Source organism: Neophocaena asiaeorientalis, unplaced genomic scaffold, assembly GCF_003031525.2.
Source record: "Neophocaena asiaeorientalis asiaeorientalis breed wild unplaced genomic scaffold, Neophocaena_asiaeorientalis_V1.1 scaffold59, whole genome shotgun sequence".
NCBI classification, from domain to species: Eukaryota; Metazoa; Chordata; class Mammalia; order Artiodactyla; family Phocoenidae; genus Neophocaena; species Neophocaena asiaeorientalis.
The window spans coordinates 12,554,345-12,568,568 of NW_020174268.1; the positions used below are offsets into that span (position 1 = coordinate 12,554,345).

Sequence of the window (14,224 nt, forward strand, 5' to 3'; positions counted from 1 at the left end):
GGGTGCGAATCAATCATGATTTGCCTTTGTGCAGACTCTTTACATGGAAGATGATCCATCCATCTTTTACTTTTTCCTGAAAGATAATATACATTTTGAAGAGTGCACATCTCAACGTAGCCCTAAGGGTAAATGCTGACCTGCAGTCTGTCCCCATTAATTAGCTTTGCCTGGTTTTGTTCTTTCTACAAATCGGATCATGCTCCATCCTTTTCTAATTGTATGTCTCCTAACCTCAGGCATATTAACCAAACATTTGCGAGTACAGCTGACATACAATTAAAAAGGGGCATCAAATAGGTCTCACTACAGTTGTGCATATTTGTATAACACAAATTACACATATAAATTTCAAAAAAACCTCTAGAAAATTATATTACTAAATTTGTGGGCTTAGGGGTGAGTGCAAAACACCAAATAAACAGTAATTAATAAACGTAGCCAAGTATAAGAAGGTCATTTGACTAAAATCCTAGCGATGGTTCCCATCAGCAGACAAAATGACACATCCCTGAATAATGGGCAGGAGCAGATGGAAGATAATCTCTTTTTTCTTTCCCACATAAACTGCTCTGCTTTCCAGCTGGGGGCAGTAACAACAACGTTTATAGATAATGCTGTACCAAACAGCACACCCAGTATGTAAAGCTAAATTGGAGAAATGATGCTAAAAACTCATCGGCGTATATGCTTAATTAGGAAGTTTTATAATGCCATTTAGCCCGGAACGAACACACTCTCCTCACTGATTGCAGATGCTCGCCTTTTATCTCCTTGGAAGTGGGAGCATTTGTCTAACCATGGTGGCAGCCAACTTTTTAACATACGCAATCATTGCAGGTGAAACATCCCCACTCCCAATTGTTGTGTTTACAAGTGCTCCTAGCTGTTTTCACTGCTCTGAGCGGAACGCCTGGGAGAGGAGCTTGTGTTTTGTAAAGCAGCTCACATCAGGGCAGAGGCTTGGGAAACGGCTCTTCGGGGTGCCCAGAATTGGCATGTCCCTCTTAGTAGGCTTTTTGGGGATTGGAGAAATGGTGGGGGCCATGCCTCCTCCTTGCCTTCATTCTCCTGCCTCGAAGAGAGGGATGCCTCCAAGCGGTAGCCAGGGCAGCAGCACCCTGCATAGCTTCCTTTTCCGGGAGACCTTTTGCTCCTGTGCCCCAGAGTCTGGAGGTGAGCCTCTCCCAGGAATGAGCTGCCTGGGCCATTCCACCCTCTCACACACATCCCTGCCTCTCTCAAGTGAAGCTGTCCCTGTGGCAGGTACTGTGCCAGCAGCACATGGAGAAGAATTCCTGCATCTTCTGCATGCAGAACAAGGCAACAGCCAGAACCTGATTAAATGAAACAAGTATCAAAACAAGACATACGCTAAGAACGCCAAACGAGAGATAACGCAGAGCTGAGCTAGGACAGAAGGGGGGTTGAGGTCAGGCCTGACGTGACTCGTGTGTGTACTAGATTCAAGCACTGTCCTGAAACAGCGAGTAACGAGGCAGAGCGGCAGCAGCCGTACGCAGCCCTTGCAAGGCTATTAAATGCTGTCGTGCTCGGGTGTGAAAAGGAGTGGGGTCAGGTAAATGCATCTTGCTCGGCGCAGGTTTGGAAGACCGGTTCCCACAAAAGCCAGAGAGGAACCCCCCACGTGGTGTGAAGAGGGTTCCAAAGGCACACAGCAAGTTGCAGGGCACAGGTTGCTTTAGGGTCGGTGGCCTTGGCCTTGCTCTGCCGTCGAGAAAAGTCTCCCCATGCTCCATGAGTGTAAAAAGTGCTGCAGGAAGGAAGGAGAGGGGCCTCTGTTCTAGGAGGGGATTAACCACCCTCCGTACCCCAGCACTTAACACATAGAAGAGGCATAGATTTAAACTTCAAAACCATCCAAACTGTGATTGCAGAGAAGAGTATAGGGGAGGTATGAGGTTTGGTAGGGCAGCTGTACCGTGATGCTAAAAAGTGAGTTATTGGCCAGGAGGCTCAAAAGCTGGGCCACAGTACTTTGTATTATAGTTCCACAAATGGTCATAGAGAGAGACATAGGGCTAGGGAGACATCTGTGTTATTTTACCAAGTCAAACAACAGGTTGCTCGCTGTTTGAGATTTTATTTTGTTTCGTTTTACCTTCAGAGCCCCCTTAAGAGCAGGTCCCAACAATATATGTATATACTTGTCTTTTTAAAACTTAACGTACTTGCTATTAGAAATGAGAAATTTCCATGGCATTCCAAGACTTACTGATCGGGTGTAAAGTGTGTATGTTTTCCTGAGATTCCTGGTTATTCGGTATTGATGGACAATTTTGTGGTATCGTATTTATTTTCATCTTGCTTCAGAACCTCTTTCCCCCTTTATGATTTAAAAAGATGCCTACACTCTATTCTATGTATTCTTTCCTGCCATACTTTGCCTCCGTATGTTCCTCAGTGATGTTTATGGATAGGATGTAGGTTTTATCAGGTATAAATGTGTAGGAAAGAATAATCATAAAGAACTTAATCATAAGTATTGACACACTTATTCTATTAAGAAAGAGTGTAGATATCCATATGTTGAAGTCAAACAATTCTCAAATACATGTCAAACACATGACACTTCTAGAAACTAAAAAGTCTTGAAAATTGAAATGAAACCAACTTGATTAAAGATTGGCAGCTCTGTGCACGGAGAGTTGCATGGAGAGTTTGTGGCTTTGGTGTCAGGAAGCCCTGGTTTTGGATCCAGCCTGTCCTACTTACTGTGTTGTGACCTTGGGCAAGGTACATGTTCCTCCTCTGATTCTTAATTTCCCCATCTATAAAAATGAGATGAGTATTATCAACCTTCCACATCTGTCATGAAGATGACATGAGTGGCCTGTGCAAAAGCACCTCCATGGACCCAGCCCAAATGAGGAGCCCAGAAAATATAAAATCATCCACTCCACACCACATGAGAGACAGATTTTCCTGGGAAAACTGATCTCTGTCCAGATCCAAGCATTTGTAATTAAAGTAGAACCGTGACCTTTTTTGATGTTCTGATTGGAATAAACTGTTGAATAACTTATATGTTAGATTATTCATGAATTGGGGGCATTAAATTTTACTTACTCTATAGCCCCAAATCCTGATGAAGTGTAAGTTTAAAAAGTTATCCTCTAGGGCGTGGGTTGGCAAATTACAGCCAGCCAATGCGCCAAATCTAGCTCACTGCCTAGTTTTTAAATAAAGTTTTATTGGCACACAGCCACACCCATTCATTTATAAATTACCTATGGTTGCTTCTACTCTACAAGGGCAGAATTGAGTAGTCGTGTCAGAGAATCATATAGCCTACAAAGTCTAAAGTATTAACTCTTGGCCTTCCCAGAAAAAGTTTCTCAATTCCTGTTGTAGGAGAAAAATGTTTCCAAATTAAAAGGCAGGGAGTTCCCTGGCGGTCCAGTGGTTAGAACTCGGCGCTTTCACTGCTGTGGCCCTGGTTCGATCCCTGGTCAGGGAACTAAGATCCCACAAGCTGTGTGGCATGGCCAAATTAAAAAAAAAAAAAAAAGAAAAAGAAAAAAAGCACCACCTGGCAGGCTTGTTAAAAACTGTATCACCACCAGCTAGTGGAATGCACGGCACATAGAAGACACTTCAATAAATATTTGTTAAATTAATGAATGATTGAATTTTCCCATGAAGGGACCATTACTATAGAGAAACCTTGATTGTGAAGATAAATGTGTTTTTTTAAGAGTTTGGACAATCAAATCACATATGAGATGCTCTACAGTAGCATCCCACTATAGCAACCCAAGAGTAATTCTTCGGCAAAGCTAAAAAAATTGTTTTTGTAATAAAAGGAGTTACCCCTTAATCTACCTGCTTAGTAGGTTCTAAATTTTCATAGATTTTCTTAAGATAAACTGTGCCTACAGCTGTCCTTTAGTTTACTGGCATGATGAAGGAAAAACAACATGGCATCTCAGCTTAGCTTCCTCTGTGAGAAAATCAGGGGCCGTAGGGCAGAGGAAACACATGAATTTTGCCCTCTAGAAACCTGACCTCAGCAAGTGGCTGTCATTTTAACCCCCTGATGGGAGGCCATCAGCAACCCTCTGCAGAGTTGGACCAATGTGGGATTCTATTAAGAACCAGATCAACGGGAGGAGCCTATATTTATGACGTGGTGGGGAAGCATGGGGCCGCCCTGCCCCACCAGGAAATGCGGAATCACATTTAAGAGATGGGTACCTAGAAAGGAGCTTTGAAGGCCGCTGGTTTCATGAAGCCTGCTTTTGCCATTTAAATGGTCACCTTCACTTTAGGGAAATACCGTGTCTTAGACCCAGATACTGTGCAGTTCCTGCCTGGCGAGACCCCAAAGGGATATTAAAGCAAAACGAAACAGAACCATAATAAGCATGACAGCAAGCCAAAAAAAAAAAAAAAAAAAAAAAATGAGAAGGGTGGATATATCAATCTAGGTGTCAGTTTAATTTTACTATCAAGCAAAAAACATTTCCAAAGTGGCAAGCAAATCGTAACTCAGTCCCTACAGAGTAAGGGCAAGCAAAGGAGAGAGCGTTCCTGAGATTAATGCCCCAACAGCTGCATCCCTGGCTCAGTCTCCTAGGTAGTATGAATAATGGATGGGCTCAAAGGCAACATGCACGATAATGTTCTTTTATTAATGAAATGAAGACTGTTTGGGATGGCTGGCAATAAATTAAGAAAAGTGAAAAAGGAAAAACAGTCACCGTTCGCCTCTGAAAAATGCAGTTACTTAAATCCAATAATTACTGCCACGACAGGAAACATTGCCTCCGAACTTAAACGAGGTACATCTCTTGTGGGTCCTGCACATAGTGCAGAACAGAAATATTTTTGATCCATAGACTGGAAGGCCTGTTGTTTACAAAGAGAAAAACATAACCCATTTTGGTAGATTGATGGTGATATTAAGCATATTCAGGTATTTCATAGGTGGAAGTTTCCCTAGGAGTGAGGCACCGTACTTCAGCTCAGGCTGTGGACTGGGAAATGGCTTGATGTGGTTAGAAAACGTGTCCAAGGTCACATAATCAGCTGAGCTAGGACAAAAAGCTGGTTCTCCTGACTTCCCCCTGCTGCTGCTACCAAGGGGATTAAGCTAAAGCTACCAGACAAGGCAAGCATTACACAGATGTGGGTGACTCAGACTTGCAAAAACAAAGTAGTGCTCCAATTCATATTCTCACTTCATTCCTGACCTTCCACCTCCATGCTGTATTTTTCCTATAACATTGCAAAGATAGGCCAGATGGGTACCTCCTAGGTATTTATGCTGATTTCCAAATTTAATGTCAGAAAGAAGATTTAAAATATCTGAGTACTGTGTGGAGGATAGTGTTGTTTTATTGTAACAGAAAAGGCCAAAGATCTATCTATTGTTGGAATAAATTTTCTGGGTATTAGGCAAGCACTGTCTCTGATTCGTGCATGCTTGGTGTTAGGGCAGGCACCAAAATGTGATGGATATGAATTTCTCTAAGAGCTCCAACTGCTATGTGTGTCGCCCCCAGATTTGCTGAGGTAACTGGCATGATCTTAACTGTTCCTCGGTTTTCACACTTCATCTAGCATCTCCTAAGGACACTCTGATCACCAAGAGCTTGCGGTCTGAGGTAGGGATATGCAGTGTTTCTTTCATGTAGAGCAGGTTTATATTAGTTTCTCCATATCATTTAATTTGGTCAGTTATTTGGTCTGTCAGGATCCCCCAGTCCACTGTTAGCTGGCTATAGCCCCGCACACGACATAGCCGTTGTTATTGGGTACATATTTTAAATAACTAGATTAGAGCTTCCTATTTGGTTACTACTGGTCAGCTCCAGAATCTCAAGAGATTTCTTGCTCACCTCTAACCTGTGATACTTAGCACCAAAATGTGATAATGCAGGCTTCAGATTGTCTTACGAGCTTTTAATGAAGTGATAACTTACTGAGGGAAACACTTGGGAATTCTACTGCAAGTCCATTCATGTCTGTTCCACAAAGCTGCAAACCGTGAGCAAAATAACCAATAAAATAATAAATCCGTTAGGAAGTGTTAAGTTTTAATGGAACATCAAGACTTAGGACCACCTTACCTTACAAAGATAGGCATTAGGGAGGAGAGACCCAATTTCCTTGATATCTAGGAAATTTTGGTGATTGAAAAAGAGGAAAGCAGTCTTTCAGAAATGGTTGAAAGGGCCCTGAATTTAAATCTATGATACAGCACTTCAGAGGGAAAGTTATGTTTTGAATGTTTTCTGGGGATAAAATTATCAGTTGGATAATATATATTTTTATAGCAATACTTTAAAAAATTATGTGTTGGCCTATTATTTCTATTTCTTTGCTGAATTCATCTGTCTTGAACTACATGTTGGGCCACAGAATTCAACTGTAAAATTTTAACTGTACAGATTTTAGAGGCAATTAATTTTATAGCTACACTTAAAATTCTAAAGATATCATATATAACAGTGCTTACTGTGATAAGGAATTGGACCACAATATGTAGTTGTTGAGTAGATAAATATATGAGGTGATTAATGTTATCTAATGTAAGCATTTGATCATATCTAAAACAAATTGCACTCTTAAATATTGGACTCATAATACCTTTAACTTCTTACTCTTTTGTATTACAGAGTTGTTCGGGGTTCTGTTTTCTTTTGTCATTGCTATTCGGAAAGTACATAATCACCTAAAATAATCTAATTCTGTATTAACTGAGAACTATTTAATATGTCCCTTATATGTGTGTCACAGTTGGCTAGGCATTCTGGAAAAATGCACAGAAGTTTCAGATCCTACCCTAGAGCAGCTTGCATGGGATTTGGGAAATGTGCAAAGGAAAGGTAATAGGCCTGTGTGCAGTAAGTGTCAAAAGTCTGGTCAAGACAATACTTGCCTGAGGAATTTAGAAAGAAAAAGTGTGATGCCGAAGGTAAACTTTGATCAAATCTTGGAAAATAGAGAAATGCGAGTGGGCAGGAAGTGGGAGAGGTGATGTCAGGTTGGTGAACACGGTAAGCCAGGATGCAGAGGTGAGCGTGATTAAAGTACCTTCAGAGAGATATCAGTTTGGACTGTTTGTTTGGATTGCAAGGGAAGAAAACCCAAACCAAACTGGCTTTCAGCAAAAAGAAGAAGTATGATTTTATATCATGTGAAAGGTCCAAAGGTTGGGTCTGGCTTCAGCGATGTGTGGATTCAGCACTCGGTAGGGCTTGGTTTCTTTCCATCCCTCCACTCTGCCTCCCCGTGATGGCTTTGGTCTGGAACTTCACGTGGTACCAGGATGTGGGAAGCAGCTCCAGGCTTGCTATCCTCTCAGTTGGGATTCACTGTGAATGTGCAGTCTCAGTGAAAGTCTCCTCATGTCCCATGAACTGGGTCAGGTACCCATCCTGAACCAATCACGGGTATTGGCGAACACAGTCAGCACAGGCTTGCTTCTGGGTCACAAACCCATCTGCACCCCACCCTCAGAGATGGAGGTAGGGTCCCCTTCACTGGAAGCACAGATTACGTGAGCGGGGGATTTCCAAAGGGAAACCGAGGCGTGGTTAACCGTAAGCTAACTGGATGCTGTGCCCACTAACGGGGACATGAAGTCTGCTGATATCACAGTGATCGCTTTGAGTAATAACAGGAACTAGACCCTGGAAGTTTTTATTGTAAGCACATTGCGACTGTTAGGACAAGGAGTCCAACTTTATGAGGAATTGTAAACAAATCGGACCTGCTGTGTGCAGGATGGGCTGGGGGTTGGCTGCTCTAGAGGGAAATGATGCGACCTCTGTTGTGCTTTCTCATATTTCTAAAGCCACAGCACTTAGAGAGTATCTCCTGTGTGCTGTGAGCTGTGGGGAACACAGACAGGATGCCCAGACTTGGTCTTGCCCTCCACAGAGTCTACAATGTGGCAGGGAAGACAGTGCATCAGAGTCGACTGCGTTGCAGGCAGGATGCCCAGTGATCGCTGTACTGGGCTTCATGGGAACACAGAGAGGTTCTTAAAATGAACCACAGTCCGTAGAGCCAGAAGCAGAATAAGCAAGAGCCCTGGGAGGAGAGGTCTGTGCACAGTGATGCCCTCTCAGTCATCTTTGGGAGCAAGTCTGTTGGGGGCACTAAGCATTGCTTGTGTAGCATTTGAGAATGTTGCAAGGACCTGGGTGAGTCAGGAACTGCCTGTCTATCAATCAATCAGCAGACCCAGGTCTCCCTAGGAGTTTACAGGCCCAGAATGGGATTGTCCACGTGGTGGAGGCTGGCTTGCTGTCCCTGAGGGAGCTCTCGGGCCATCAGCACGTGACGCTCTAGTCTTTTGGCCTCTGACGCTGCTCGTGCCATCTCCTCCCTGGCTCACCCTGGCTAGGACCGGAGGAGGGAACCACTGGAGTGCGGTGGCTCCTTTGAGTTCTGTTTCAATAGACTTTAAATGGGAAGAAATTGCCTGGGCCTCACGTGGGAGGAGAACTGAGTTCTATTCCCAGTCAGTGATGCGATACGGGCAAGTCTCTCCACATACCTGGGCCTCAGTTTCCCTGCCTGTAAAGGCAAAGCCCCGGGCGAAGAATGCTTTATAAATGCTCTTTCAATTCTAAGAGTCTATACATCCAACAGAAAGAACCATCACACCCTTTTCCATGACCTGTGATCATGACATGCTATGTCTCCAAAAATAGCTGCTGTGAAGTTACTGGTGAATCAGCACAACTGAAAGCTCAGGAGCATTTGAGCATGAAGGCCCGTCAACAAAGGCCAGCATTTAAAAGCTGCTAACTAACTAGAGAAACTGGCAGGAGTGGCCAGGACTGACTGCTTAAATGGGACAGAGCAAGGGCTGTCCAGGCAGAGGGACAAGTAAGGAAGAGGATGTGACTGACCTTATGAGCATCTGGACAAATGAACATGAAAATAAGGGGGATGGGACCATCCAAGCCCATGAGTGCCACCAGCGTCTGCATAAACTGCGTTACAGTATTGGTGGAGAAATGGCTTATTTCAGTGCTGACAGCCAAGAGCGTGACTTGGAATAATTGAGTCAATTATGGGGAGATGAGGTAAATATGGAGAAGGTGCCAGCGAGAGTAGGCAGGGAGGGAAGGTACTCTGAGGTAAGTTCTAATGAGGGCTTTGTTTTGCATTGTTTTCCTCTGACCTGCAGTTCCTTCATTTCAAAACAATATCTTTCTTACATTGTAAAGAAAAACAAAACAAAACAAAACACCACCTTCCATTTCTGGGAGTCTTCACCATTTTGAAAGCATTTGCACATCCATTTTTATATATAGCAACAACTCTGGAGGGTGGGAGGGCGTTATCCCTGCTCCTTATTTAACTGAGAACTGAGTGAACGGTTCCCATGGTCAGCAGTGGACGGAACAGGACTCAAAATTTCTGACTACAAACCCGCTGTGCAGTTTTCTCCCCGACACTAGAGAACCTCAGTCCACTAGTCAGTATTAGTCCCATGCCAGTGACTGTTTTCTTTCTCAAGAAGGTAGAAATAAAAATATTTTTTATGACCAAGAGAAGCGTTTATATTACTCTTGGATTAACTACAGAGTGGTTTTTATGTGTCAGACTAAATAGACGCCTGTTTTTTACATTCAACTCTATACAAACAGAGCATTTTCGGTTTGCTTTGAAAGCAAAATACCATGTGTTGTAACTTTACAATGTTTTAAATAAAGTTAGGAATTTGGATTTATGATGCTGAAAAACATCATAAAATCGGTGGGTATAAGACCAAGAACTATGTATGTGAGTTGAGGGTCCTTAAAAATTCGACACTTCGAAGAATCAAAGGTAGACATTTCAACACACCAGTTATTGAATCCTTGTATTAACAATCTAGTGAAACGAGAAGTGAATTATTAAAGTTTATCTTCCTCATTGATTTGTAACACTGTTATTCAGTGTGTGGATAGTTTTTAAAGCAGAACAGTTCAGCCTCATGAAGCCATTTACTGTACTGGTTTCTACACACTGCCTCTCTTTCTTTATTACTTCGTTCTGGAACTTTGATTGCCCCATTTTAGATCTGAGATTGCTCTAATGCTACACTGCAATTGTATGAGGGGCTTAGTTTTCACTTTGTTCTCAGAACCCGGCTGGCTATAAATTTATCTCTGTTCTTTGAAGAAGCTAACAGTTCCAAGAGGAAAAATGGTGGTATATATCCCTGTAGAGGAAAAGTAATCTCTTAAAAGCAGAATAACCTCCAGGCTACATCCTTTTAAAGAGGGACTTTCAAACAAGGATGCCTTCAACTTTTATATGTGTTCTGCATTTTTCTTCAGGCTTTGTACCTGCTCTTCTGCCCTCTGTGTAAGGTTTCTCTGTAATGATCCGTTCCTCCTCACACCCATTAAATCTGTAATGAAGTCATGCCCTTCCCAATCCTGATGTCATAATAACTTCCAGAGCTATGGCTAGAGAGCACATCCTGGAGATCATATGAGGTTTCCTCAGGAAGAGGAGGCATAGGGCCCCAAGAGTTGGAATACCTACAACATCGAACCTCAGTTTCGTAAATTACCACACACTACAATGAAAATGAACTTTGTAAAGGAAAATCCATGGGAAGGTTTCCATCAGGTTTAACTGCATTCAAAGCAGTTTTCAATTTCAGGCATTGGGTTCATTCAGATTAAACCCATCCTTGCCAGAGATTGAGCCATACTCCCTCATCAACAGATAATAAGATCATTTAGAATGAGGAGGTGCTAAAATAACAGGACGAGCTTGTGGCTCTGTCTCCATGTCTGACAACTTCATCACCTCTCATCTTTATTAGACAGCTGCCTGGAGCTGAATGTTGATGAACGAGACATGCCTGGCGTCCTCACGTGTCAGACACACAGGCCCGAGGCTCCCATTTACCAGGGGGGGTCTCTGGCTAGGCTGGGAGCGACGGAGGGTATTAGATGTGGTGCTAGCGGAGGTCTGGGGAGGGCCAGGGAGCTGTTGAACCCACGACATCATCCATCCTGCCTGTGCCTGTGATGTCATGACCAGGTGCCCTTAGGAGCTGCTTCTGGGGGAGCAGAGGGCACCCCAGCAGTGGTGACTGTGGTCACCAAAAGTGAGTCATCGTGGACAGGTTAACTTAGCCAGCATATTTTTCTGACCTCAGAAAGTTCCAGAAATCGTTCCTTTTGCCATTTCCTTCAGCCTAATTGTCCTCTTTCTCATTTTATGCCCCTGCTAGACCACCGCTCTTGATAAGGAGAGGCAGGTTTTCCGACGAAGACGCCACCCGGATGTGAGGAGCCGGTACAAGGCCCAGCCAGCTCCGCCCGAACTCAACTCGGAATCGGAAGACTACTCCCCGAGCTCCTCCGAGACTGTTCGCTCCCCAAACTCGCCCTTTTAACAAGACCCTTTTACTCGAAGTCCTAGCTTAACCCTTTGAGACTCTGAGATTTGTTTTTCCAAATTTATGTAAAACAGTTTCATCTGATCTACCTAGCACTCAATGCTTGAATGGCCGAGCAGAACAGTGTGTTTTCTGGTATCCTTGTAGCGATTTCCCTTTGCTGAATGAGACTGTGACTTGTCGTTGGTGGAGATGGCAACTTGCTGCTAATCGGGTCCTCAAAGGGTTAAGGCTACTTTGCAACTTTTTTAAACATAGAAGCAATGAATGTTTTCATCAGTCAATCTAGGATCTGCAGTATGTAACATAGCACTTGTTAACCCTCTGAGTGCATAGGATTTTATGGGGAACCCTTGGGGGATTTTTCAGGCCTTTGGATTTATACACACGTTTCTTGACTTTGCTGCAGATCAAGGGGTTGTTATTAGATGCTGAGATGTCCAGACAAGAAGAGCGTCTAGAATGATATCTTGCGTGTCCTTTTTTGTGGGTTTAGAACATGGCAGGTTTATAACTTGAGCCTCAGCACCCCCTCTTTCCTCTTCACAATCCTATTAAGAAAGGGGCTTTTTTTGCATTGGAGGTCTGTCAGCTGCCCTGAGTCCTGCATCCTGAGTGGAGGCGACCTGGGCCTGTGACCAACAGCCTGACCCAGAATATAGATGGTGCCCTCACCCCCAAATTGCCTCCATATGAAGATGTACTGATGACGCCCCAGAAATGCTGCTTCCACTTCAGCTGCTGCTACTGCCAGCGCAGACCCTCAGGAAGGCACCATATCTTGTCGTGTGTTTGGTGAGTGAGAGTCTGCCTGCTCAGTATGAGACCTCTATAGGAAAAAACAAACAAAACACACAACTGGTGGAAAAGAGCAATAAATTGCCAGGTGCTCTATAGGGCTGGAATGTCAAACAGAAAGAGGCAACAAGATCCTGTTCTTTTTCTCACCTGCTTTTTCATGCATTTCAGTCTTCAGTGTGCAATCCACATAGAGTATGGAATCCGTAAAAAGGAGGAGCACCGGGGCATAGGGGCCCAGAGGCAGGTGCTCGGCAAGATGGCCGAGGAGAAAGCAGAGTGGGCAAACAATCTAGAATAGTCTCAAAATGGTTTTTAAAGAAATAAACCATTGGGAAGATAATTCCATGTGCATCTTTGGGTTACCTACATAATAGTCTCTCAGGGAGAACAGGAATGGGAGACCTAGAGGGTATTCCTGAGGATAAAACTTCCACTCCCTAAGATGACCTTTTTTTTTTTTTGTGGTACGCAGGCCTCTCACTGTTGTGGCCTCTCCCGTTGCGGAGCACAGGCTCCAGACGCGCAGGCTCAGCGGCCATGGCTCACGGGCCCAGCCGCTCCGCGGCATGTGGGATCTTCCCAGACCAGGGCACAAACCCGTGTCCCCTGCATCGGCAGGCGGACTCTCAACCACTGCGCCACCAGGGAAGCCCAAGATGACCTTTTTATAGCACTGTCTTTAGCCATCCAGAGGGAGATGCTGTTTCTCTCTCTTTGGGCCAAGTCCTGTCCGACACGTGTATTTTACTCCTGTTACCAAATCTTTCTCCCTAGCCCTGTGTCTCCCCCAGTGAGCTTCTACTGCAGTGTGTCACGTTCAGAACGGGGGCCTGAGGCAGCCTGTAGTCACTGCGATGCTTAGTGGGGAGGCTGGCCATGGTGTTGGGAGGCAGGGGCCCGACTCGAATGTCCTCCTAAGGTTTGCTCAACTCTGTGGCCCGGGAGGCAACCAGTGAGTGATGGCTCATGAAATCTGCATCTAGATGGCTGAACAGCACTCACTGTCTCGGCTTTGAAATATACTTCGATACCTGAAAGTCTTGAAATTTGTGTGCAGCACTTCCACAGTCAGTCCTTACTTTCAAATACAGATGGATCTTCGATGGCTGGTTTTTACTCTTCAACTGATGAAGGTATGGTCTATATTACTCTAGATTTTTAAATCACAGCATGTCATGACTTTTGCAAAATTGTTCCCCCGGTTTTTTGCTCTTTCACATTTAGGTTTATCTCTTCGGTCTGTGTTGTCTTGCCATGTATATATTAGATCATTTATTGAGATTCCCCCCTGCCCCCCCACTCCCTTTTAGAGGGTCCTGAAAGCTTAATACACAACATCACAAAGTAGCACAAATCAGCTGGGTTTCTTGGGGAGGAGGAGGGCAGAACACGAGGAAGGGTGCGGCGTGTAGGTAGATTCCGTATTAGTAAAGTTCCCTGAACTGGTCAGAAACGACTGCTTTCTCTAGAACTCTAAAGCAAAGCACTATTCTAAGTAAGACTAAGGAGTAGGTAGATAGCTTGGCCTTAACTCTAAATGTGGGAATATGAAAAAATCCCATGGGCAGAGACCTACCTACAGTAGATTGTGAATTTCTCTGAATTACTGCTTTTCCCGTGGGCATTACATGTATTGCTCCAATATCTAGTGTACAGACCTTACAGTGCATGGCTCAGGCCTTTTTCCATCCAAGTCTTGAAGGACTGTGGACCGTGTGAAGCTGTGGCGTGTTTTCCAGAACACTGCAGAGGGGTAGCTCGGAAGAATGCAGGGCCATTCAGCATGGGGATCCCAGTGCATCGCTGTAGAATCTGAGCGATCTATGCTGAATAAACAGCGGAATGTGACCTGTCAAGTAGAAATATTGAGTAATCAGATGGAATGCAATCTTTTCAGCACTAAGCTATTGAGATCCTGAATGTCAGAGATGTACTCAGAGGGTTAACAGATAAGCACAAGGCATGCTGATTACGTGGGTGTACCCAGACTGCTTTTGCTTTTAGCCAGTACTTTATTTTTTTTCACAACATTCT

General features: G+C 44.0%; 1 protein-coding gene across 1 annotated transcript in view; it reads left to right on the forward strand.

Moving 5' to 3' along the window:
* DCLK1 (doublecortin like kinase 1) overlaps positions 1-12,231 on the forward strand; it is a 325,749-nt gene extending 313,518 nt beyond the window's left edge. Inside the window, exon 17 of the mRNA XM_024755592.1 lies at positions 11,222-12,231. Within this exon, the coding sequence (XP_024611360.1) occupies positions 11,222-11,386 (165 nt within the window). The 3' untranslated portion in view covers positions 11,387-12,231. The remainder of the gene's footprint in view (positions 1-11,221) is intronic.
* Positions 12,232-14,224: the final 1,993 nt, after the last annotated feature.